General features: G+C 46.1%; 6 protein-coding genes and 1 long non-coding RNA gene across 7 annotated transcripts; 3 read left to right on the top strand and 4 right to left on the bottom strand.

The window, feature by feature from the left end:
- Nucleotides 1–3: 3 nt before the first annotated feature.
- LOC121600341 lies at nucleotides 4–2,239 on the bottom strand. Its single transcript, XR_006005797.1, has 3 exons — nucleotides 1,842–2,239; nucleotides 1,233–1,379; nucleotides 4–530 (listed from the first exon to the last, which is right to left on the bottom strand). It is a non-coding gene; the product is annotated as an uncharacterized LOC121600341 (long non-coding RNA).
- Nucleotides 2,240–2,259: 20 nt separating this feature from the next.
- On the top strand, nucleotides 2,260–7,774 carry LOC121600335 (inositol-3-phosphate synthase). The gene is made up of 3 exons (XM_041928821.1): nucleotides 2,260–2,376; nucleotides 5,578–6,276; nucleotides 6,357–7,774. The coding sequence occupies exons 1-3, from the start codon at nucleotides 2,260–2,262 to the stop codon at nucleotides 7,212–7,214; spliced, it is 1,674 nt and encodes a 557-aa protein (XP_041784755.1). The 3' UTR covers nucleotides 7,215–7,774.
- Nucleotides 7,775–8,914: 1,140 nt separating this feature from the next.
- On the top strand, nucleotides 8,915–9,605 carry LOC121600339 (NADH dehydrogenase [ubiquinone] 1 beta subcomplex subunit 4). The gene is made up of 2 exons (XM_041928826.1): nucleotides 8,915–9,122; nucleotides 9,284–9,605. Exons 1-2 carry the CDS (start codon nucleotides 9,018–9,020, stop codon nucleotides 9,494–9,496), a joined length of 318 nt encoding a protein of 105 aa, XP_041784760.1. The 5' UTR covers nucleotides 8,915–9,017; the 3' UTR covers nucleotides 9,497–9,605.
- A 1,451-nt stretch (nucleotides 9,606–11,056) lies between these two features.
- LOC121600337 (procathepsin L-like) lies at nucleotides 11,057–17,119 on the bottom strand. The gene is made up of 5 exons (XM_041928824.1): nucleotides 16,823–17,119; nucleotides 16,541–16,640; nucleotides 12,387–12,598; nucleotides 12,159–12,286; nucleotides 11,057–12,083 (listed from the first exon to the last, which is right to left on the bottom strand). Exons 2-5 carry the CDS (start codon nucleotides 16,631–16,633, stop codon nucleotides 11,485–11,487), a joined length of 1,032 nt encoding a protein of 343 aa, XP_041784758.1. The 5' UTR covers nucleotides 16,634–16,640; nucleotides 16,823–17,119; the 3' UTR covers nucleotides 11,057–11,484.
- A 2,881-nt stretch (nucleotides 17,120–20,000) lies between these two features.
- Nucleotides 20,001–23,234, bottom strand: LOC121599753 (trifunctional enzyme subunit beta, mitochondrial). Its single transcript, XM_041927807.1, has 5 exons — nucleotides 22,997–23,234; nucleotides 22,064–22,229; nucleotides 21,086–21,983; nucleotides 20,830–21,003; nucleotides 20,001–20,765 (listed from the first exon to the last, which is right to left on the bottom strand). The coding sequence occupies exons 1-5, from the start codon at nucleotides 23,061–23,063 to the stop codon at nucleotides 20,652–20,654; spliced, it is 1,419 nt and encodes a 472-aa protein (XP_041783741.1). The 5' UTR covers nucleotides 23,064–23,234; the 3' UTR covers nucleotides 20,001–20,651.
- Nucleotides 23,235–23,906: 672 nt separating this feature from the next.
- Nucleotides 23,907–24,673, top strand: LOC121600253 (cytochrome c oxidase copper chaperone). The gene is made up of 2 exons (XM_041928688.1): nucleotides 23,907–24,092; nucleotides 24,170–24,673. Exon 2 carries the CDS (start codon nucleotides 24,223–24,225, stop codon nucleotides 24,445–24,447), a length of 225 nt encoding a protein of 74 aa, XP_041784622.1. The 5' UTR covers nucleotides 23,907–24,092; nucleotides 24,170–24,222; the 3' UTR covers nucleotides 24,448–24,673.
- A 182-nt stretch (nucleotides 24,674–24,855) lies between these two features.
- LOC121600252 (small integral membrane protein 20-like) lies at nucleotides 24,856–25,551 on the bottom strand. Its single transcript, XM_041928687.1, has 3 exons — nucleotides 25,286–25,551; nucleotides 25,156–25,212; nucleotides 24,856–25,072 (listed from the first exon to the last, which is right to left on the bottom strand). Exons 1-3 carry the CDS (start codon nucleotides 25,404–25,406, stop codon nucleotides 25,020–25,022), a joined length of 231 nt encoding a protein of 76 aa, XP_041784621.1. The 5' UTR covers nucleotides 25,407–25,551; the 3' UTR covers nucleotides 24,856–25,019.
- Between the last annotated feature and the right edge of the window lie 272 nt (nucleotides 25,552–25,823).

The following is a 25,823-nucleotide window of genomic DNA, read 5'->3' as shown; positions in this document are numbered from 1 at the left end:
GCCCGATCGAATGTACCAGGGTTTGGCCAACCGAGGAATACATATATCTGTATCGCAATACCAGTTCTGTGGGAGAAAAAACCTGTTCCGTCAAATTTATTCATATCACCATTATCGGGAATCAGCGCCACCGCCGCGCGTCGCCGTACCAATCAACCCCCCGCGCGGGCACACGTGTTTTGTGTACCACCAGGAATGGATGGATGGACACCGATGATGATGCGTCGTCGGTTGGGTAAATAAATTGTCATTTAATTTATTCATGAGCCACGGGAGGTGTCGGCGACATCAAGCGATGCACCATTTCGGCACGAAAGGGGTGGGCAGCGCTGGAAATGGGTTGTTGGTGGTCAAGGATCAAGGCCATCTGCATCTGCTACGCGCGGGAAGTTTTAAAACTTAAAACTAACTCGCACGGATGGGGCAGGTACATCGAACCGGGCTGCTGTCTAAGCGCGAGGTACCATTTGGTACAGATAGGCGTAACTCGAGGCTCTTCCTGGCTGATAATTTCTCACATGACTGTGCCGCTGTAATGGATTGCCATTGTAACGCATATGACGGATTAGTTGGAATCTGCGTGCGTAGTTACCATGTGGAGGTGGACAGGTCGACCGGTGGGAATGGTTTTCTTTTAATTGAAATTGTAAAATCTGATTCTTTTCAATTTAGTTTACCATCCAACAGAGTATCCGAGCTACTAAGAAACAGATAACTATTTCACAACGTTGTAAATTGAACTTTAATCTCACTCTTGATAAGAATGCAGCTTATTTTTCTTAGATTTTTCTTTGATTCATACGAAAATTATGTATATTGAATTTAATTAACAAATTTTATCAGTGATCAGCAGATAATATCACATTCATAATTGCATTTGCTGATTGTGAACAGTTTAAATAGAATGCACTAATTTAAAAAAACAGGACCTAACAATACATACACTAATGTTTCCAAAAAATTCGCTTTTATGATTTGTAGCAGTTTAGAAGAGTGCTTGAAAGGAGAACAAATAATGATTTGATGATATCACAACTTCCCTTTTCGTGTTTAACCGTGTTACAGCAAAATAGCCTTAATTCCATCAGTAAAAAACCATTAAAATAGATTTAAAAATAAGAAAACTTGCCTGATCGTTGGTATAGATTTAAAAAATAACAAATTGTCGATATCAATGATGGTTCCATTTTATACCTTCACTAAATCACTTCACAGAAACATAAAATTCTTACCAGAACATGACCGTTTACCATTCTATGGTTATATGGCCAATTTGATACATTCAATGATAGGGTTGTTCTACCCTGTACTCAAAAGCTTCGTTCGTTTGGGACGGCTCCTTCGCTGATAAGCGTGTCGCATAGTGTGGCTCACACCAACTGAAAGAAAAGGAAAATTTAAATTATTTATATATTGTAGATAAACACAGTTATCTAATGAAATGTGTGCTGTAAATATACCAGAAGGAATTAATTTCTAAATATCTAATGTTTGCTCGAAAAAAAAAGGTGCAATCATCATATTTGTTTAAAATTTAAAAATATTCACGTATAATCTAAAATTCAATTGATTTTGTTCGCAAATTGTATGCATGATTGTAATTTAATCACAATTTATTTAATGTTTATTTATTTTTTCTCGCCTTCTACGATTGGTTTGTGACACCGTGCGGCAGCGGCTGTATATAATACGAACCGTACCCGAAGCGGCGGAACCACTTGCGTTCGGTTTTCGACACCGGTAGGATCTGAAATCACCGTCGACGCCGCTCTACCTGGGCTCACACACAGACACCAACCTCTAAAAGGCAGGCATTAAAAAATCATTACATTTACACCTACCCGCGTTGGAGTGTGTGTTTCGCTGCATGTGCCAAACAAAAAAAGGACACGGTTTTACGTCCTCCTTGTGTGTTTTTGCTGGTAACGACGCTTTTCATCCTTTTTGCAACGTGATTTTGGGCTGGCAGAAGTAGCAGTAGTGCGAGACTCTCAGGGCAGGTAGCGTGTGATAGCTGCTGCATTGCACGGCCGGGTGCCGTTTGCCGATATTTACCACTGTCGCTCACCATTCCGTTCCATGCCAGTGTTGTTGTCCTGAATATTCCTTGTGTGGCGCACCTACGCAGTGAAACATTACTCTCCACCCCGGCACCGTTCAATAGGCAGTGGGATTCTGATACACCGTGTGTTGTTTGTGTGTACTACGTGTGCATATTATTTGCAGGCCGTGCAGAACCGTGACTAGCGTGCATCAAACATGTCCTCAGAGCTGAAGGTACTTTCGCCGAACGTCCACTACACGGACGAACACATCGAGGTGGACTACCAGTACCAAACGACCACCGTAGTGAGCAGCGGCCCAAGCGGATACACGGTAAGCAAACTGTCCTCTTGGTGTACTGTTTCACCCCCTTTCCCAGTAAGTGACTCCGCGTTTCCATGGCAACATCCCGCGAGGCTGACTGAAAAGAAATGAAAATTTCAAGTGAAAAGTGCGAAATATTGCATCGGAGAAGCGCCACCGGAGAGGTCACGGTCATCGGATATCGATCCGTTCCGTACCGGCCGCTGTATTACAGTTGTTGTAAACTTTTGCCTACGAATGACAGCGCGGCATGGTGCGAGAAGGAACTAGATTCTTCCGTGATGCTAAAAATAGCACCACGCCACACATTGGAGTGAAAATCGATTTTCCCGCCCGGTTACTAGCTTTGCCGAATTTGCCGCTCATTTCTTGCGGAAATTGTGATAAAAAAAGTTCGTAGAGCTTTGAGGTGCATCATTTTTTTACATTACACGTGCATTCTTCAAATCCTGATATTAATCTTCCATTCCATCGCACAGATTTCTGGAAGGTTTGAAAATATAACGCGCCAAGCTGAATCCACAAAACGGAAAGCATTTTCCTTCCTTCTTCCTCCGCTATCATATGGTATTGGTGCTCTAGTGCTAGTAGGCAGGCGCAAGCGGAGGAAAAAAAGCAACACGGCTTCTGATATGAACCTGCTAAACACCTAAACAAACCTGTGCCTTGAACGTCGCCTGTTAAAGAACCACATTTTGGATCGCATTGCGCGGGGATACACGCGGATTGGATGACGTTTGTAGGCGGTTCAATATTTACTCCCCCTGCCCCTACTCCTCTCCCCCCCCCCCCACTGAAGGAGAGGGCTCCCTGGAAGGCAAAAGACGTGCTGGCTGGAATATTGACAAACAGTGGCGTATGGCAAACATCCACCCGAAAAAAGATGTGCCACGAGCGTCCTCTAAAATGCATACAATTGCAACGTGTCATGTATGTAGAACAAGAACTAATATTTTCTCTAGAGAGGCTTCTACCCTACATACAGCAAGAGATTGCTGCAATCGCGGCTTATCAATCGTGAAATCACACATTTTGGGGATTTTATTATCGCGTGTTTTAATTTAATTTTACACCTGTCGACTGCCCCCGTTTCGGCGACATGCCCGCAAAAGCTTCAATGATCGATTATTGGTCAAGGCATGACATAAGGTCCGGTAAGCTCGCTGTTAAGCCCTCTCGCCATTCCCTCCCTTATTCTGTTAAGCCCTTGTGCTAAAAAAAAAAAGTTACTCCCGAACACACGGGGTAGCAGAGATATCGTAAATTGATGACTAAATTCGGTGAGACACTCCGTGCATCATATCACGCCACAGGCGGCGGGGTCGTACGATCTAAAGCCGCCGACCAGGGACGGTCGGTGATAAGGTTGGACGGAATCCCGGCCCGATTCGGTGGTAGCCCCCGGGGTCGGGTTTGATTTAATTGTCTGTTATCTAGCTTGTTTCGTAGTAAAAATCATGCTGAGGTTGCATGTTTCCTACTAGAAATGGGAAAATGGTGAGGCTGTGCTCTAGCTATGATAACGGCTTTGTCGTGATGTAGGAATCGTATCGTATGTTTGTTTTGTGTGTGGCGTGGGATTTAACATAAGGATATTTGAAATGGGGGTTTCTTGCTATTTAGCTCTACAGCCGTTGTTTGCCTGTAGAATAGAGCCAAATATTTAAAAAAATGCAGCAATTTTTACTAACACAGTATTACATTGTCAAACATTACTTTGAATCTTGATATTCTTCCTGGTTGAGAATCCCACAACCAGCCTGGACACTTCAAAGCAGGACCTACATTAGTGGACCACTTAGGGCCTCTACTCGTGTTGGTTTGCCATTTTCTAATAGGTAATAAATGTTGTAGCTTAAACTACCAACTTTATTAAACATTCAGGAATGTTAGAGTCGTTGATGCTATTTTTCGTATCTAAGGAAGACACTTTTGACAATGTAATGTCACTACGCACTTATTTTTGTTCGTAAGTCATCCATTTTGGCTGAAGTATAAATAATTATAAATTTACAACATACTTCAGACAACATGACTGGCTTAGATCAACAGAAACATTGAACTTTTGTGCATTTGCTTCATCTATCCCCAGCCCCCGAGTGTCCCCCCTATCAAAGCTTGGAGCGGAAATAAATATTTGGATACAGATAACGCAAGTTCAGCCTCAAATGATGATTCCTCTCAATCAGTCGCGATGGGTTTAAGTCGCCCCAAAATGCTTTTCCGAAGCGATGCGTCCATTTTCCAATGCCGTCTTTGGACAGTGGGCCTGCCTGATAAGGCGATGGCGATGTAAAACACGAATTCAAATGTATCTTCCCGCAGCGGTCGGGCAATGGCGTCACCGCGCTCCCGCCATCTAATCGGTCGGCAAGCGTTGGAACACGTGTTTGTCCCTGTTGTCAGTTTGAACAATTAACATTCACTTGTTTGCCTGTCACCTGATTGATGGGGCGAACGTACGTTTGATACGCGCGTCCGGCCGCCAATCGCTCCCCTTCTGCTCCCGTTTCAGCTCTAATGAGCAACGCCTTTTACGATGCTGGTGTATAAACAGCACACTACTAAGCATCCCCGGAATGGATCGTTGCCGTTGACGACCGATAATGGGAGAGCGCGAGGAACACCCGAACCCGGGAGATGCTGATGGGAATGTTAGCAACAGTTACGAAATATGCACCGGGCGTGGAGCACAAATACGTGAGAAATGAGGAAGAGACACAGTGCCGCGTATCTTGACAACCGTGCCTCCCTTTGTTCTCCGGGGTCCGCTTTTTTTTTGGGGGGGGGGGGGGGGGGATCAATTCAGAGATGCGCGATAAATGCCAATTTTATTTATACGACGGCGTATTGCACAACATATAGCAAAAATTTCTGCCAGTCATTCGGGGCACAAGCCGCCGTTCTAAACCCGTTTACCGCTGCAGGAGGGCGAAGAAGTCATCGCATTATGCAAAGCCTACTTCGCAGGCCCAAACCGATTTCCTGAAGATGTGAACGATTTTGGGGATGGGAAGCGCAACGTCGTGGGGCGCGTGATTAGAATATATTATCCGTCCTTTCATTTTTCTTGTGTTTTGCCCAGACGGGAAGCCCTCGCCCACCCATTGTGGGTACATGGGAGATCAAGTCCAAGGTCGGTTCGTTAGTAAAATTTCGTCATCTTCGTGTCTGCGCGCTTGCGGGGCGCCATTTCTTGTTCCTTTGCAGGTGAAACCTGAAACTACCGAGTTGAACATCCGCACCGGACGAAATGTCCCGCGCATGGGGCTGATGCTGGTCGGCTGGGGCGGCAACAACGGCTCGACGCTGACGGCTGCGCTCGAGGCGAACAAGCACAGCCTGGAATGGCGCACGCGCCAGGGCGTCCAGCAGGCGAACTGGTACGGCTCGATCACGCAGTCGTCGACGGTGCTGCTCGGGTCGGACGCCACCGGCCAGGATGTGTACATCCCGATGAACCAGCTGGTGCCGATGGTCAACCCGAACGATATCGTCGTCGATGGGTGGGACATTAGCTCGCTCAACATCGGGGAGGCGATGAAGCGGGCGCAGGTGCTGGAGGTCGGGCTGCAGGATCAGGTGTACAAGCGGTTGGCGCAGCTGCGCCCAAGGGCCTCGATCTACGATCCCGACTTCATTGCGGCCAACCAGGCGGACCGGGCGGACAACACGATCAAGGGCACGCGGTACGAGCAGTACCAGCAGATCGTGCGGGACATTCGCGAGTTCAAGCAGCAGTCGGGCGTGGACAAGGTGGTCATCCTGTGGACGGCAAATACGGAGCGGTTCGCCGAGGTGAAGGAAGGCGTCAACACGACGATGGCGGATCTGGAGCGCTCGCTCAAGCAGAACCATTCGGAGATTTCGCCCTCGACGATCTTCGCCATGGCTGCTATTGCTGAGAATGTAAGTCGTGGTGTGGGGTTTTCTGCATTCTTGAGGTTCAATGCCATGTTGGTTTCTGTTCTGTCCACACCTCCCTTTAGTGCATCTACATCAACGGGTCGCCCCAGAACACGTTCGTGCCCGGCGTGATCGAGATGGCGGAGCACTACGGTGCGTTCATTGCCGGCGATGACTTCAAGTCGGGCCAGACCAAGCTGAAGTCGGTGCTGGTGGACTTCCTGGTGTCGGCCGGCATCAAGCCCGTCTCGATCGTGAGCTACAACCATCTCGGCAACAACGACGGCAAGAATCTCTCGGCCCCGCAGCAGTTCCGCTCGAAGGAGATCTCCAAGAGCAACGTGGTGGACGATATGGTCGCATCCAACCACATCCTGTACGGTGCGGACGAACATCCGGACCACTGCGTGGTGATCAAGTACGTGCCGTACGTCGGCGACAGCAAGCGCGCGATGGACGAGTACACGAGCCAGATCATGCTCGGTGGTCACAACACGCTGGTCATCCACAATACCTGCGAGGACTCGCTGCTCGCCACCCCGCTCATCCTCGATCTGGCCATACTGGGTGAGCTGTGCTCGCGCATTCAGATTCGCCGCAAGGACGCCGCGGCCGGCGGTGAGTACCTACCCTTCCGGTCGGTACTGTCGCTGCTGAGCTATCTGTGCAAGGCGCCGCTAGTGCCGCAGGGTACGCCCGTGGTCAATTCGCTCTTCCGCCAGCGAACGGCAATCGAGAACATTCTGCGTGCGTGCGTCGGTCTGCCGCCGCTCAGCCACATGACGCTGGAGCACCGTTTCGATCTGCCGGTCGGGGAGAGCCAACCGGACGTGCAGCAGCATGTAGCGAAGAAGGCACGCGTCGCCAACGGCACCGCGGAGAAGTGCAATGGCGTGCACAATGGAGACGCTCATCCTTCGGAGGAAGTTGCCAGCCGCTAAGCGGAGGAGAGCGTGCTTAGTGCAACACTATTTTTTTTTGTCGAGACGCATTACGTATGATGCGCAACTATTAACCCCACCCACCCCCTTTTATCCCCGATCCCGCCAAACGCATGAATGGTTTCATTTTGCATAAAGAGATCCCCATTATTGATAGCTATACCAAGGGTTGTATAGAGTGTTTAATGATTGGTGGCAGCGTATTCTACGAACTCTGTTTTTTTTCATCCCCAAGAAATATATGCCTCATTGCTTTCTTTGCAGTGTGAGCCGATCCTTTCCTTCTCCACTCCACCCCAAAGTTTCTGATTCAGGAAATGTATTAAAAGTGCAAAACCGCAAAAGAACTGAGCTGAATGTGTGCCACAAGGCAGCCAAATTGTGACAAAACAGACAGGCCGATACCGATACCCATTTGCGCGGGGTATCCAGTGGTACCAACCTATTTCCTTTCCCATTTGGAAGTTTATTCAACCGCTTAGTGGTAAGAATTCGTAAACATATACTATGTAAGCGTTTATGAAGAAAAAGAAAATAAAGCTATATGTTAATAATGTGAACTTCGGTGTCGTTTCTTTTGTGTGGAGTGATTCATTTTGTTTGATTAATCTAACATTTAGCTAACATTTTAGACCAATAGCTGCTGCTGGAAATTGTTCTTGGGCCTATACAATATCAGAGTGTAGACTTAGACGGGGACAGGCTCAGGAATGGTTTCTGGAACATAGCAGACTCAAGATCCTTTCGAGGACCATGACAGGTTCTGGATAATTTCCTGGAATGGAGGTTCGAGATCGATTCTTGGACCGAACTTGGACCAGATCCTTGACCAAAATAGGATAGGGATCATAACAAAGATTCGACCATGTTTGGGATCAATTCCATGATCAGAATGGATTTAGAGCTCCTTAAAAATTCGTTACAGAATAGGGATCGATTTCAATCGGTTCTAGATCAAATCTTGGATTAATACGAGCTCCGAATTAGCTTCAGGACCAATATAGGATCAAGATTATTTAAAAGCACGGATCAGGTCCTGGACGAGTTCAAGCAGTTCGAAGCAGGTTTGGAATCAGTTCCAACGTCTATATGGATTCAGGAACATATTCACCATTGGGATGCTTTTTGGAATAGATTCGCGATCAATTCCAACGAAGTCGGGGGATTCGAGATCAATTCTTGAATCGATATGGGTTCAAAATTAGTTTGCAGAGCAGACGAGATCTGCGTACAACGGACTCCCGGAACAGTCAAGAATTACGCTGTCCGGTCACAGTAGCAAATATGAACAATAGGATGATTTAACGAATTTCAAATGCGTTTTATCCATACTTAGTAATGTTCGTGGAAATTAACAATGTATCTCCCTCAAACCTGCGAAATAAGGTTTTTTTTCCACGAATTTCCACCCTGCAGGGGTTATGTCGACTTGTTTCAATAGCAAAGACACGATCCCTAAAATTGTTTCGTTCAGTTATCAGGAGCACAGTTTGCTACGAGTTTATTAATTTTAATGATTTCAAATAGCGTTAGTATTTTCAAATAATTTTAAATGAATTAAAGTTTCAGTGAAAATAAAAATACATTTAAATAAATGAATTTCGTTTGGCGACTTCCCATTCCTCGTTATATTTAACGAAGAAACCCCGACATGAGCCAACCCGTTGTTCTGCGCCCACTTTGACCGCTCGCGTTGACAGTTCTGCATTCGCAAGAAAAACAACAAACCCCCGCAGAGCAGCAAGTTTCGTCCGACGGTGTGGATTGTGGTGCGCATAATTCGACCGCTTCTGAGAAAACAAGATGAGCCAGCAGGAAAAGGCAGCCCGGCGTGCGGCCCTACGCAACGAGTACTGGCGCACGATGACCAACCCGCACAACCATCTGCGCGGCGAAAGCGGTGGTGTGGTAAGTGAACCTTTCTCCGTTCGCGATGGCGGAGAGTGGCTGATTGTTATGTCATCGACACTGACCACTCCGCTGATGTAGAGATTCTGCGGGACAATAACAAACAGTGTCCCGGAACCAGTTACTAACGAGTGCTTGTTCGCTTTTTGTCCCATTTCCAGTTCGACACTGGCCTAGCCCGGTTCCAGGCGATGCGCGTTAACCATTACGAGCACTTCAAGCCGACCGGCCGCTCGTTCAAGATTGGACTGTTTACCGTTGTCATCCCGATCATTGTGTACGCGAAAATGATGAAGAACGAGCGCGACCAGCGGGAACAGCAGTACCGCACCGGTCAGGTGGCGTATGCCGACCGTCGCTTCAAGTTCATCTAAGTGAACGCGCTGCTTGTTGTTGGCTTTGTTCTGGTGGGCCGAGACCGTCTATGGTCGTTGTGCGTAGAAGCTGTGAAATAAACGGTGTATAAAGGGAGCTACGAACTAATCCGGATTTGGAGTATGCAAGATTTGTGTTCACAACCGAAATGCAAACTGAATTGTTGTTGAACAGGTAATTATCGTTGGTGCTTGCAGGTGAGGGTTTTTGTCTCTGTAGCTTACTGATTTTTACAGGAACTTTTGGAAGAATTTCAGTCGAAACAGCTTACTATTCGTGGTAGGCAATTGGTCCTACGTCATTTCTGATCCATTTATATATACAATTATTCCTTCTGTTTGGCGACCTATAGAGCTGCAGTTATATTAAGGTCCATTCCGGGTCTCGTGCCATCATCTACCGATCCGTTTCACATTCTTCACACCGAGAAGTGTCCATCTTATCATCTTAACATGGGTCAGTCAACCCTCCTCTGGAAGGACTACTAAGACTTTATCGGCAGATAGCTTTCATTGCTTTTCAAGTCACTAATGATGATCTTTATTTTATCTTTGATGTGAACTAAAGGTGAGGTAAAATGACCACGTAGGCTCCCAATATTGACCAATATGATGTTAAAATTGAATAATTCTAGTCATTATTAGTTTTAGACACATGTTAAGTTACACCACTACTGAAAGGTTTAAGATACCGGCCTGAGCATTGCAATCATAGCTTAGAAAAAGGAGCTAGATGTTTTTCATCAAAAGGTTTGAAAATTCGTCCACGCTGTTCGTTGAGCTTCTTTTTCCGGGCTTCTAATTTGTGCACGATAATTGTGCCGCTGCATCAGGTTTTAGTGCTGCAAGAGCGAATATCCTTGCTTCGACTCGTTACTCGATTCAGAAAAGTACCCTTATGGCTTGAATTGAATCGAAAACCCCTGCAACATCAGATTGCATACACACAGGCGTTTAGTAAAACCGTGCAAGGTGTAATGTTGATGTATGCCAAGGTCTAACAACTGCACCTTCCTCAATAATTAGCCTAACTGTAAATTAACCAAACTAAACTATTAGTAATCTTAAAAATCTCCTTAACGTGTCTTTTCTGTTCGACGTATCAAGTGTCAGTCAAGCCACGATCATATTGGCCACAAGCAACGGCTCTTCCATACCATTCCATACAAACGGCCAACATCTAGCCCACCAATGAACCAGATTCTGTGGTGTAGGCATCCCTGTCCGCCACATTTCAAACCAAATGCCATCGATACAATGCGGAACGTATCAAAGGAAAAAATCCCTCATATCACAAACCTTATAAAATAATATTACTTAATTTCAAGATAACCGTACCACATCAGAAACTAAGCCATTTTTTTATTTAAAGAGTCGTCAGACAACCGTATTTGATCATGGATGGTTTCCGGATAATGATGTCGTTCTAGACCCTAGCCAGACCTAGACGAACGTACATCAGTTGTTTTGTTTTCAAATTGAAACAAGTTCTGCATCTTTCATGTTTCGCTTAACTAATTCGCATCGCTTCTTTCTTCTATAGCCTACTAAAATACTTGATTTTTACCGTATTCTCTACGCTTTTCGTTTATTGTTTTCTTTGTAAACTTAAAGCTAAATACTATTTAAAACGATGAACATCGCCTTTTTTAACCTGACACACACACTCCGGCCCATACACGACACGATCCATTAATCGTGTTTTCAATGATGTTTCAGATGATACTCTTTCAGAAGTTTTTACTCAAAAAGAGGTTTTTGTTCTTGTATGGCGCAAGTAATATGGGCAACATTCGCGGAATGCTCCCTTCTCCTGCTCAATGCGTGTGGTGTATGGTGTGTGTTATCTTTTTTTGTCGGCGAAACCGCATTTACCTTTCTCTCTCTCTCTTGTCTCAGCTCCCCGTAATTAAATTTGTATATATCACACAACATAAAAAATGCCGTATCCTCTCTCTTCCTAATATCCCCCCTTCTATCGCCGGTTTTTAGACCAACGGATAGCTGGCAGTGGTGGCAATACCGCAGTGATTGTCACGGTTACGCGCCATCTTCACGTAGCCCTGGTCGCCCCAGGTGGTGCCCCAGGAGTTCTTCACCAGCCAGTAGTCCTCGCCGTCCTCGGTCGTACCGTACCCGACCGCCAGCACGCCGTGATCGAGCTGCTCCGAGTCGCACTGCGGCTCGTAGTACACGCCCTCCGAGTAGAACTGGAACGACTCGTGCGACGCATCGATCGCGACCGACACCGGGCCGACGGTGGCGAGCGCCTTCATCAGTGCCTTCTCGTTGCCCTGCGGAATGTCGACGAAGCCCTTGTCGGTGGCACCGACCGCCTTCGGGTTGTAGTGGCACTCGTCGTCGATCGCCTCGTACGGGTACGACTTCTCCGTATCGATGCCCTTGTTGTCCTTGATGTACTGGAAGGCAAAGTCCATCATGCCACCGTTGCATCCGTTGTTGCCGTACTTTTGCGAACAGTCGACCAGATTCTGCTCGGACAGCGACACCAGCTTGCCCGTCTTGCGGAAGTGTTGCCCCTCGAGCGCACCGGTAGCCGAGAACGACCAGCACGAGCCGCAGTGTCCTGGGGAACAAGAAGCGAAAAGAAGAACAGATAAGAAAATATCTTTTCAGCAGCAAAAGCATTAAACGATCGTACCCTGATCCTTGACTGGGGTGACGGCACCCTTCGTACGCCAATCCATCGCCGTCGGCACATCCACGTTGGCCGGTTCAATCCAGGTAACGGCCTCTTCGATCGGCTTCAGCTCACCGCGCAGCAATTGTCTGTAAAAAAAAACAGGTGCAACAAGGAAGTGTCACGATCAGTTATCATAAAAGCGGAAGTAATTGAATCATCCCCCCCGCCTCGCCCAAAGACACTTACCCCTTGCCGCTGACCGAACGGTTGAACCCGTTCAGCGTGTGGACAAACTCTTCGTGCAGCAGATCGGCGTACTTGTTCACGCGCAGGCGGAACTTCTCCTGGCCAAGATCGTAGCGCTGGTTGTGCTTGGCAATTTTGTGCTTGTTCTGCACGTAAATCTTCATGCGGATGCGCTCCTCCGTCTCGCTGTCGTACTTCTTGCGGTGTTGCAGCTAGTATAGGAGAGCGGGAAAGAGAGAGAAATTGTTGCCGATTAAACAAGTGCCAATCAACAATAATTCCACTTATGTTTTTGTTTGAAACAATTGCAAAGTGGGGTTAGGTAATGGGAAAGGGAGGCCCGCTGACTCAGCAGCAGCAGCAGCAGCAGCAGCAGCAGCAGCAGAACGAAAGTGTGTGGGAACACTTGAGCGCAATGTTTATGTATTTTACTTCTTTGTGTCCAACTTTTCGAAGAACACAGCGAGAGGAAAAGAATTAGCGTATGATTCAGCACACTTCACGAGGACGAGGAAGCCTTGCAAGGGGAATGGGCTGAGATGTTGTTTATTTATGCTTTACAGAAAGTATTTTCGAGATAGAAATTACGTGCTGGGTGTCGAAATTGACGCCTGTTTAAGAGTCAACATTGAGAGAATTTTAAATATCCCCTTTAATTTTGTATAACATAGTCAACAATTTATGTTTAAAATGTCATCTAACAAACTAGACTTTGAAGTAAGACTTGGCTCTACATGTAACCAGACGCTTTTTTACCCTCCGACACTGAATTTCGCATTCTCGCGTAACATTTAAATGATTGTGGCACGTGTTTTGATAAGAACCTTCTGCTTTCGACCACGGTCCATCATCGTTCCGAGCGAAGACGCAGCACATAGTGGCCGGTGTGCGTCAGGCTAAAGACATGAGTACACGTGCGTTGCCGCGTAAAATGATTGGACACTAATCTAGTTCAATGGCAATGTTTTAACGCTTTTCCGGCCAGAATTCCACTTGTTAGTTCGTTTGTTCTACTTTTTGTTGAACCCCATTTCGTCCATTACTCATGTCTTGTGACGAAACAGGCAAGCAAACATAAATTACCGTTCTAGCAAAAGGAGGGGCAAAATGCAACGACTTGCCACTTTACTTACGCCTTTAACCTAGGCACCGGCTAATGTGACTCATTTGTTCCCGAAAGCGAAGAAAGGTAACAAAGCCAAAACCCACCAGCCTGTACTGTACTGTTTTGTAGCGCTGATCGACAGACAACACAACGGTTTTTTTTTCTATTTACATTTGCAAACTTGGTGTCAAAACAACCTCCAGAGTGTGTGTTTGTACGTTGAGAATGAGGAGTTTGAATTTGATTCGCACTTTGTACTAATCTCGCGCTATGATCTCTCCGCGGTGCTGCCTCGCGCAATAACATAATCATCATCGGTGCGAACTTCACACAAAGGACACGCAAAGTGAGACAAGTTTAAGTGCGTCATATGAAAATCCGGGGCGTAGAAAACAGCTGCTGGCCTCATCGCCTGAGGTTATCAGAACAACACACACTTTGCGTGCAATCCAAAACGGTTTATTACTTTAACAAAAAAAAATGTATAACAAAAAACAACGAATATAGGATCCACCACACCCATATGCGAGCGCTTGATAAGCCGAACGAAACGATCGGGAATCAAGCGATTTGTGTGCTTCAACGCCCCATAATGTTGCATCATCATACGCGGAGGGGTTTGCTGTGTTCGAAAGGGTGTAGAGTGCACAACAGAAGGCGGCAACTATGTGTGCCATTACAGGGTTTCGAATCATATAAGGGAATAGTTCAATCAGTTAGGGGAATGTTGCAAATCGGTAGGGGAATATTGCATGCAAGCTGTGGATGTTTGCAATCACTTAGGGGAATGTTGCAATCGATTAGGGGAATTTTGCAAGCGTACTGTGGAGCTGTCATCAGACGGTGGGTGCCGGTGTAAAAAGCTTCGAATTGATACCGATGATGTTTTTTTAAAACATCATTTGGAGTTGTTTTCGTGTGGGATTCTGATGTACACATGATAAACTAAAGAAATCCTGCTGCGGAGCCATAATTAAACATGATAAGTTAGTAAGATTGACGAAAACATTTTGAGGTATTTACAGCGGCACCCACAGTCTGATGACAGCTCCACAGTACGCTTGCAAAATTCCCCTAATCGATTGCAACACTCCCCTAGTGATTGCAAACATCCACAGCTTGCTTGCAATATTCCCCTACCGATTTGCAACATTCCCCTAACTGATTGAACTATTCCCTTATATGATTCGAAACCCTGTATGAGCCCCGATAGTTCGCCGCCTCTCCCTTATCTGTATCTCGCAGGGAACCGAGCAGTAGTTTTGTGCTGGGCGGACAACAAAGAGAAACTGTCGCTCGACGGTGGACGCTTCTGAACGAGCCGATGACAAAACTGGTTGCTGGAGAATCGAGCCTAAATAGCAAGCACACGCAGTCTCAGGGTCGCAGGATTGCCCCGTGTTCAATGCCGGCAGCATCGCATGATTATGCTGGAGCAAAGGGTCAATCACATCCGGCGTGTTCCGGCGTGGCAAAGCTTGCCAAAGCCGAGCAGCCCGCATTCATGTTCTTGTGTCCGTCCGCAAATTAAGTTTCATTCATAATGCTCATTATATAGCCCAGTTTTGTGATGGAGAATGATTTTTATATGGGTATTGTACCGGTCACACAAAAAGTAGTTTAATTACTTTAGGGGGAAAAACTCTCCAAATCTAAGATAGGGCGATTGTTACACAACCTAATGCAACAAGTTGCCAATTACCACTATGAACTGATCATATCTAGTTGTACATGGAATGATCATGCACTGATCAGATGGGGCGAATGAAAGGCCCTTCTTGTCCTTCGCTGATGTGAAAATCTTCCAACTTGAAGTCAAGCATCCAATGCTCGCACAAGTTAATGTTGCAGGTTTCAGTTGAATAGCTGAGCAAAAGAATTCCATGAATGGTAAAGGTCTTGTTCTTTGCATCTACGATTTCTCGCTTCTATTGCACGAAAGTTTAGCTGTTTTTTTGCCCTTTTTCTCTTCTTCTGCGCTTAACACGTACGTAAAAAAGAAAAAAAAACAACAGAAAGTCAGTTGGGTTTTCGAGCGACACAACAAAGCAGCAAAAGGGAACGAAATCTTATCCGCCACCTTTTTAGCAAACGTCGATCGAAAACATTAAGAGGGTAATGCTTGCGTCTGTGTTGGTGTAGCCTACAGGTGTGTTAGGGGTGGAACAAAAACGACGGTGAGTCGAGGTTCGCATAGCCAAAAACTGTAAATAACACCAGCTGAGAGCGATGGTAACATAATAGCAGAAACACGCACACACCGACGGTTGCTATGGCATTGAAAAAGAGCGTATTCCCAACACGCACGTCCCCCAACACAGCCAAACCAATGAACCAAGGGGATGATGTTGGACGGAACAACCAATACAACATCAAAAAACACCCCTCCTCTCTGTTTCAGCATCCGTCACCTGCTACCCTTTTGTCGTTATTCTTTGTGTGCTGGGCGATAAGAAAGAAAGGCCAAACAACGGTGGCTGCGAGATGCGACGCAAACTTTTTGGCAATCAGCAGCCGTGGCCGTCCGGCGAACGAGTTCATGGGCCATTTTGTGTAAACACACACACACACAGTGAGGGCTTCTCTTTCTAATGACCCAGAAAAACGTTTCCGCCCCAGCAGCTGGGCGCTCGCTGACTACTGATTGTTGGTTCGAAGCGGGTGATAATGACGAAATTGCGCATATTTCACGGATGCAAAATTATGGATCGCGTAATACACATCGCTTACTGGTGCCGACGGACTGTTTGTTGTCGCTGTGGTGTTCACCCTATACTAAATGACCGTTCCCTGTTCTGGTCGGTGTTGTTTCCCTAACGAAGTACGCCGCGTTCGATGGCGTCATAACGCTTCAGCTATCGATAATTTCCGGATCACGCCATGACGCCCCCACCACTAGACGGTCCACACACACACACACAGTTCCAGCCAAGCGTATCTTAGGAATTAGTTTTCGCTTTTTGAGGGGTGTTTGCATGTTCGCATCCCAAAAACAAGGTACGAATTGTGTGAACAAAATTAAATCATTTCTCTCGTTCTGCTCTCTTACCTTGAATGCTGTCCATTCTTCCTTCACGAGCTCAAAGATGGAGATCGCATTGGCGGCCGCGACAAAGCCGAGGATGAGTATTAGAAACTTCATGGCTGATCTGTGGCGAAGGAGAGAAAAAAAGATGATGCGCCACAACGCGGGCACACCACAGTAGGCGAGTTTGATTAGAGAAAGATTCACTGTTTTGTCACAACACACACACACACACGGGCCATATTTTTCGTTGTCGAATTGAAAGATAAAGCGTAGAAAAGAATTTTGCCCGCTGTTGCTACTCACCGATTGCAAATGGCAGAAAGCACAAAATGACGTCGCACAAACCAGACGCTAATATCAAAAGATTGGTTCCTTATTCTCTTCTACAATGAATCACTGGCTTTGCGGGGTTTTCCACTGCAGGAAAAAGCTAATTAACTTTTCTCGATTGTCGTTTTAGTTAAAAACACAACTTGTACACGACTGTAACAATTAAAAAGACAGCAAACAGGAAACAAACAATTAGCACACACACACACACTGTACACTGCAAACCCTCTGCGACGAGAATTGGCTGCAGATTGAACTTTTTTCTCCCCAGGATGGTCGTATTTAAGCGTCAGCCGTTTCTTTTGTTTACGATTTGTACTGGGCCCGTGTGCTAGTGTGCGTGGTGCGATGATGGTGATGCAGGGCTCGGTGACTAACCGTACGCTTGATTATGTTATTTTGAAGCGAATCATGTGACCGTTTCACTGGGAGCAGCCGCATTCGATCGGGTCAAAACCCCTGCATCAAGTGTCGTGTTTACATTATGCTGTCCATTTCTTGTAATTTTGATTTCGAACCGCGCGGTACGGTGGTAACGGAAAATGACCTTTTTCGTAAACAAAACCGGACTGTTTGTAATTTATTTATTTTGAGAACGCTCTTAAAGCAAATAAGAAAGTGCTGCTCTGATAAATTGTGTACAAAAAGTCCGCTTCCCTCGTCACTCGTGTTTGTGGGATGGAAGTTCTGGTGAAGTTATGAGCCATAAAATTCCAATAAAACAATAGCAGAGAAAAAACGAACACGTGAATCATACAGCCTCATTTCGCGCGCGGGTGATTGTTAAAAGAAATATTTTGCTTCGCTTGTTTAAACAGCTGGATCGGGATGAATGAACCAATAAACAAAGGCCAATCACTGGCAATGATAAGCGGTTTCCGAAAACTGCTCCTTTTCTTTTGCCTGCGTAGAATCGCGATCGATTGTTTCCTTGTATCCTTCTTGTTAAAATGCACTGACCGCAACGATCGCGCACCGTGTTGAGCATTTCAAAATATTATCGAAATAGTATGCTCGGTGGTGCGAATACATTGTAAACACATGTGCGCTGCGTAAACACACTATTACGAAGCGCGCAAAAAAGCAGATCTTTGCCCTTCCGATCGATCGATCGATCGGGGGTGAACCGGTGGAAACTGCTCCAGTTTCTGGGCCAACCGCCAACGCTGCTGTTTACTACGCTGTCACTCAAGGGCCAATCGCGCGTGCGCGCGCGCGCGAGAGTATCCAGGTCCCGAGATCGGGACTGGGAGGTAAAAGTTCACGCCACGGGATTCACGCCATTCGAAGCAGCGGGGTGCAGAAGAACCGCACCGTTTCACAAGAGTGGCATCATTCAGCGAAAGGACAGTCTTATCAGGGCCCGGGGCGGGTCGTTTATTGATGCTGATGAACTCTGGCCGGTGCCTGCCGGCGTCATTTGCGGTGTTGCGCTTTCGTCATCCTCCAGCCAGACTGTTCCACTTTTCTTTGAACGGTAGACAATACGCCATCGGTGTTGGAACCAGCGAACAGTCCAGTTCTGATGATATCCTTGTGTGAATAAATGATTGTCCTTTTCGGTGCATTTGTTATGCCCTTATCCTTATTCTATGTGCATGACGACCAACAAAAAATGTAGGAAAAATGACCATAGAAGCTTGGATAACATGTGATAGCACTTCCCGTAAGTGATATTTATGAATATGAATTTTAAAAATGGTCCCAATAACAACCCAATTCAAATGTGCTTATTTTGTTATCAATTTTACATGGATTCGACATATTTAAGCTGGGAAACCTCAATGTAATGCTTCTTATCTAGGGATTACAAGCGATAGTGTGTATGTAAGTCAGCCCAAACACACTGTCATAATTCGAGAAGCTGTAGAAGTTTTTTTCCTACTTCCTATTGGATAATTTTCGTATCAAGCTCGCCAGGCTCCGGTTGTACACATGGAAAATGGCCATGTTGTACACGGCCTACTGACGGGCCATGTTGTACACATGGAAAATGAACGACCCGCCCCATAAAGTCTTTTGAGGTCTTTCGGAGGAGCCGTGGTAGGTCTAAATTGAGGTGGCAGGATGGCGTGGAGGCGTTTGTGTTTGAAATTGGGAGAATATTTACTTCGATCGATCGTGCTCAAGTATAGTAGTCCCTACTGGTGACTGTAACGGCCTTTGTAACCCATCCTTTGAATTCCACATGACTACAAACGAATGAATTGTGTGCTAGAATTAGCGATAAGCAAGTGTCAGTTGGCGGCTGGGCTGCAGCATCCGAAGGAGGTGGCAAGAAATTATCATCAAACGCCATGCGACGACTCATCCCAGAGTGATGAATTGAAACGAGCTGCAACAGCAATTTCCGCACTTCCATCGAATAGTGAGGCAGATAGTGAGCAGAATCACTTCCGCAGTCGGTACACGGTACGGTAGAGGTTGAAAAAGCGCCAATCAATGCCGCAAACACACACCATGTACGCATACGCATAAGGGTGCAGGCTGCGTACCGCTGTACAAAAAATCGTGGGACTTGAATATTTGCTCATATGTGAGCATTCTTAGAGCCCGCTAAATTAGAGTTTATAATCAAAATACATGTGCCATAAGTCACTTCAAAGGTTAATATTTAAATAAGTTAAGAAAAATTAAAGCCCCAACCACTTACAGGGTTTTCCAGGAGTTCTTATAGCTGTGGAACACTTTATTGACTCTCTCAAACGTGAAATGAATCTAATGTAATGGGAATTGGAATCTATGGCACCCTTGGTGCAAACATCTAATCAGAATGTCCAAGGAGCCTGCCATTAGGGGTGCCACAGAGTGCAATTTCCAACCAATGAAGTTCACTTCTTTTCAGTTCAGAAAGAGTCAAGAAAGAGTCCCACAACCATGAGAACCCCCGGAAAAGCCTGTAAAATTGCCAAGTTTAGTAAGATTATTCAGCAAGAAGTTTATCAAGCTTATGCTTTTTGAAAATAACACAAATTTGGTAGCAGGTAAAGCAAACAAGGGGAGGAGTTAATTCGTGATACAGACCGTTGAACTTAACTTCAGACTTTGCGATTTGGCTCTATTTCTTTCATATCCACTACAGTTATGCTTTCTCTCTCTTTCATCTCTCATCACACATTGCAAAACCAAAGTGCTTGACTGAACTGCATAATTATCGTGTATCAAAAATTCGTGTATTTGGACCTTCGCTATACATAGTAAATGATGATTGTTCTATATATTAAAGCTTACAAGAAACACCACTTGCACAATTCAAACATGGAAGAGAAATTAGGCGAATATGATCGTTTACCCCCTAACCATGGTGCAACCGCTTGGACCGGTTTGTACCAGAACTAAATCGTACACTAACGGAAAAGGAAAGCTTTGATGAATTGGTACAACCCTCTTTCTCCAGTCGGGCAACTGGGGTTGCCCGAGAAAGAGAAAAAGGATTGCGGCACCATCGCGATTCACGTTGTTAACTCATTTTCGAGCATTTCAAGGGAAACATAACTTCTACATCTCTTAGTGCGTAACGAAAGAAAGCATTATGTTTTCCTTCTCTAGCGTTTAATTTCTTAAGATTTAGGATCGTCTTAATGTAGGGAAATAAAAAGTAAATCAGAGGATACAAAACAAACAAAACAAATAATAATAATATAACGGGGATCAGTGTTATCGCTCATTGATATGAGCGTCGAAGTAGAATATCTCTCCTGTGTTAACTAATCCACGTTGGGGGGAGTAGGGGGACACTTTGTTGGTGGGAGGATGGGATCGTGTGTTCGATAAATGTTCTCTGTCGCTATCTACCCTCGGTTTACTCCGCGTTGGCATCGGGGTGTCGTTCGAGCAGCATAGCTACACCCTGTCCGCCGGCGGCACAGGCAGCAATCATACCGAGCTGTCCGTTTTCGCGTACCAGACGGTTTGCCTACAAAACATGTAAATATTTAATAAAAAATAAATTGCTTTTTCCAACCATTAAGCAAACTCACCGTATGCATGCACAAACGAACGCCGGTGGCGGCGAACGGATGTCCGATGGAGAGCGATCCGCCCCAGTTGTTCCACTTGGACATATCAGGCGCACCGAACTTTTCGTTCAGTCCCAGATAGTTCTTGCAGAAGTAGTCGGAATCGAGCGCTTTCAGGTTGGCAATGATTTGTCCCTGTAGCGGAATGATGAAAAGAAAAAATCAGTAAATACAATTACGCTTCATTTGTGCGCATTAAACAAAACTCCACACGTACAGCAAATGCTTCATGAATTTCCCATGTATCGATGTCCTTCAGTGTGAGACCCGCCTTCTTCAGCAGCTTCGGGATGCCGTACGCCGGTCCGAGCAGCAGCTGATCGATCGGGTCCTGCGACACGTACAGGAAGTCGCGCAGGTACGCCTTCGGGCGCAAACCGAGCGCCTTGGCCTTCTCCTCCGTCATCACCAGACAGGCGGACGCACCGTCGGTCAGGAAGGACGCATTGGCAGCCGTTACCGTGCCGTACGGTTTCACGAACGCCGGCTTCAGCTTCGCGAGCGATTCCTTCGTCGACACGCGGATCCCGTTGTCCTTCTCGATCGTTTTGTCCACCCCGGACACCTTGAACGGGACCAGATCGGTGAAGTAGCCCTTGTCCTGCGCTTCCTTCGCGAGCGTGTGCGACCGGAGCGCATAATCGTCCTGCTCCTGGCGCGACGCATTGAAAGCCGCCGCGAGCCGATCCGCCGAGTGGCCCATCGTTTCGCCGGACGAGAATTCGGCCACCGCCGGCAGCTCGGGGGCGAAAAAGTCCGGCCGAATCGTGGACAGCAGCTGGAGCCGCTGGCCCAACGTTTTCGCCTTGTTGGCGCGCAGCATCAGCGACCGCATCTTGCGGCTGTGGCGGATCGGGACGTCCGACATGAACTCGACACCGCCGGCCACGATCGCGTCGTACGTGCCGGTCGCGATCAGCCCCATGCCGGTCGTGATGGCCTGGTTCGAGCTGATGCAGGCCATCGTCACGGTGTGGGCCGGCGTTTTGTTGCTAAACCCGGCGCTGAGGGCCGCTTCGCGGGCAATGTTGGACGTTTTCACCTCCTGAATGACCGTGCCGTACACGATGTAGTCGATCACCTCCTTGTCTACCTTCGTTTTGCGCAGCAGGCTCCTGTGGAAGATGTGGAAAAGCAGCAATGGTTTATGATTATAAGGTTCTTTTACAATCGAGGGGGAAAGCGTTTTTCTTACAGCAGCGAATGGCGGGCTAGCTCGTGCGGCATCAGCTTCGAGTAGTCCGAGCCGGACGTTAGGAAGGGCGTACGGACACCATCGACCAGCACTACATTCTTGCCCGTCTTGTCCGGCAAACGGCGCGGCTCGTACACAGTGTTGCTGGTGCTGATGCTACGAAGGGCTACAAGACAAAAATGTCAGAAAACAAACATGTTTAGAACTGGTGGGACGTGCACGTTTCCCAAATCAGCACAAAAAGCGCCGGCGGTGTTGCACATTTCTCCCTCCCCTTAGTGGGTGGGTATTGATAAGGTCAGGGGTATAATTTCTAGGTAAACTAAATCTCTGCTCACGTTGGTGTGTCTAAGTACAGACACCAAAAAAAAAGAAGAAGAAAAAACCCGTGATGGACTCGTGCGATTAAGAAAGGAGATAAACATGCCCAAAGGGAAGCAAAATATCGCCGACAGGATTGACCGATGTCCGGGTTGCTGATAAAGCAGAGCGCGCTCGGTCATGTAACACCCAGCACCAGCCGTTTTGGGTAGAGCACGGGGTAGGTAGCGGCGATGATTTCAAAACAAAACCCACCCCACCACCGTTGTCTCTTGCTCCGTGAGTGCTTCATCCGATGACGTGCCCGGTGTGGTGGTGTTGGTTGCACATCGCCGTGTTGATGCGTTGGACTTTGAACTTTCTACTTTGTGCGAGAGATCAAAAGTACGGGGTGGACGGGCATACATTCCCGTTGAGACAGTCTTGTTATCCAAGCAGGCGGCGACATGGATCATAAACCGATAGCACGTGCAACAAGTTAAAAAAAAACGCTTCTCTGGAGCTATTCGCTCGGTAACATTCTGTTCCAATGGCCGCAAGTCAAAGTCCATCGTTGCGCGATGATGCGGTCGGATTTTGATCATCCGTCCGCGGCCGATGGCCACCACTTACCGGTTTTGGCGAGCGTTCCCGTCAGGGAGGAGGTAGATTTGGCGACGTTCACTAGATTGTAAGCCATGGTAACAGCGGGGAACGGAAAATACAACTTGATTTCACCTAATTACTGTACACGCAAAAGGAAGGAAAAAAAACCGTAGCGAACGTAGGTACACACGCACGCAACACACACGCACACTTTGTTCCTGATGGAGCGACACCCGAATAATGAAGTCGGTGGACTAGTGGTAGATGATGGCTTGTCCGTGCGGGACAAGGTGGATTAAAAAGATCAGGTGGTGGAATCTAGAGCATTTTGACATTTCGTCACTTGACGTAAGGTCCCCAGGATTCAAACTTTGTTTACTTTTTTTTTTTAATTTGTTCATATAATTTATCTACCACATTTTTTAGATTAAATATACTTTTTTGATATATTGTGGGCTTTTTGAGTTCTTTTTTCATATTTAAACACACATCGAAGATTGGATTTCCTGAATTTATTGTATAAATTTTGGTGTTTTTGACACGTTTGAGGATAAAAATTAAGAAATAATTTGTTTTTCCTATTTTCACATTCATTCCTTATTATAGAGTATCAAATCTTTTGTTGATACATCTATTTTTTTCGATAAAATCGATATACATACTAAAATGCACGTAGAAACAAAGAAATCTATTCTGTTTGCTATGCTTTATGTGATGAAACCAATAAGTACTGATTGTCCTGTTGGCAAAATCACATGCAGACAAATTGGTAGCTCACTTATTTATTTATTTACGGTTATTTATTCGCGATACCGGTTAAAGTTTTTCCTCCAGTCTGTGGAACTCATATACGACCCGGACGTAACTCATTCATTTTCGCTCAGTGTGGCTCAATTTGCCAATTGGAAAATCTACCAATGAACCAACCTCTCGTTCATTCTCATTTTGCATCAGCTCTTTTGAATGTCAATTGTGTCAACACACACCGTATACCGATCGGCGCACACAAAGATTACCTTGAAATTTATCAAAAAAAGATCTCCACATTACGTGCATTGTGAAATTGTTGTTGTAATATATCCATAAATTATCTTCCTTTTAAGGAGGTAAAGATATTTGCTACGTAAGTCTCGATTCCGGTGCACTCGTCCCGAAGCATTCTGAACCCGCCCGCTTATGTCACATGCTTTTGTGTTTCAGATCTGCCGCAGTGCCAAAGCGCCGAGTCCTACCGATAATACCGCCAAATTACAATGGGTCAGTCGGTCAGCTTGATGCCGCACGTAGCCGCCTCGACGGTGGACACATCCAGCACACCAGCGACCACGAAAGAAAAGCCCAAGTGCAAAGCGTGCTGTGCCTGTCCCGAGACGAAAAGAGCCCGCGATGCGTGCATAATGGAGAATGGGGAGGAAAAGTGCTCCGAGCTGATAGAGAAACATAAACAGTGCATGCGGGACATGGGCTTCAATATTTAATCTTAGCGCGTAGCGGTAAAAGCGGTTAAACAGTAAACATCATACAGCGTCGTTTGATGAGTTTTTCGGGTCTTAATTCTAGTACTTCATGTGTATTGTAGCGCGTAATTGCAGTAGACTGCAATGCCGACAGTAATAGGGCAACCGTCGTGGGGTCAGACGAGCAGAGCTTAATAGTCAGACAAGGAATGACGTGAATTAATAAATGTGAATGTTTAAAAATAAACTACGATCGCTGTTGCCAAATTTTGTTTCCCGTGATGATGTCAAAGGTTCTGGGCCGGTTCAACTGCCTTGATTGTCGAGCTGCTTGATACATAGAGTAAATAAAGAAAGCTTTAATTTCTTTCCACCGTACATCACACTTCAAACCCAAAATGGGTCTGTCTAATACTCAAAAAGCCGAAATTTACACCTAAAACATATTATTCTTCTCACAAAAACACAAACTCAAACATTCACCGGGCCTCGTATTAAGCTACTACTTAAAGAGAATCAACGTACCGTTTACGTTCTTGGGAGGTGTAGTACGTAAACGAAACGGCAAATCTCCTCTACTGGGTGAGCTTTGTTTATCGCTTAATGTCTTCCCGCGGTTTGAAGGGATCACTCCAGACTCGCATGTCTGCGAAAGAGAAAAGGCGTGCAAATGTATTCGAGTTAGAATTTTAACCCCACTCAAAGACAAGGTGCCGGTTGATGTCATACTTCCTGGCTGGATTTCTTCCTGCTTGATACCCGCTCGGTTGACCTGTTGCGCTTTTTCTACGGGTGAAACAGAAAACCAAACAATTAGTAATTGAAATTCAACCCAACCCACCGCTGGGTGTGTGTTTACTGTATTCCTCCGGATGCAGCATCGGATGCACGATGATTGGATAGCAGGCCAGTGCGATGAAGCCCACGATGCCGCCGACGAGCAGGGCGTAGTTTCTTCCCTTCAGAACGATCGGTGCCATTACCGGAATGGTGGATTGTTTTACTGTGCTGTCGGTGGTCAATAAAAGTTCGGATTCGATTTGGGAAAATCACTGAAACACTGCACAAGCCCGCCGGTGCGTGTGTGTTGTGAGATGTTATGCAAAACCAAAACATTCACCAATCATCTGGCGTTGACAGTTTTGACCACACGACAAAATTGCAGGGTTCGTTGGCAACTTTTTGACATTTGGAGAAATATTCAAATATTCGAAAAAAAAGTCTACACAAATCCGTTACTGTAGCGCAATGTAGCACGTGGTTGGATTGTAAAGGTATAAAACGATAATTAGCTCAGAAGTGATCAACTTAACGCCAGTAGGCGAATGGTGACTATTGTGAAATAATGAAATTAATTTAGTCTTATGCGGTCAAAGTTGAGAATGTTTACACAAGCT

The sequence above is a fragment of the Anopheles merus genome, chromosome 3L (assembly GCF_017562075.2).
Source record: "Anopheles merus strain MAF chromosome 3L, AmerM5.1, whole genome shotgun sequence".
NCBI lineage: Eukaryota > Metazoa > Arthropoda > Insecta > Diptera > Culicidae > Anopheles > Anopheles merus.
This window is presented reverse-complemented; position numbering and strand designations above follow the sequence as displayed.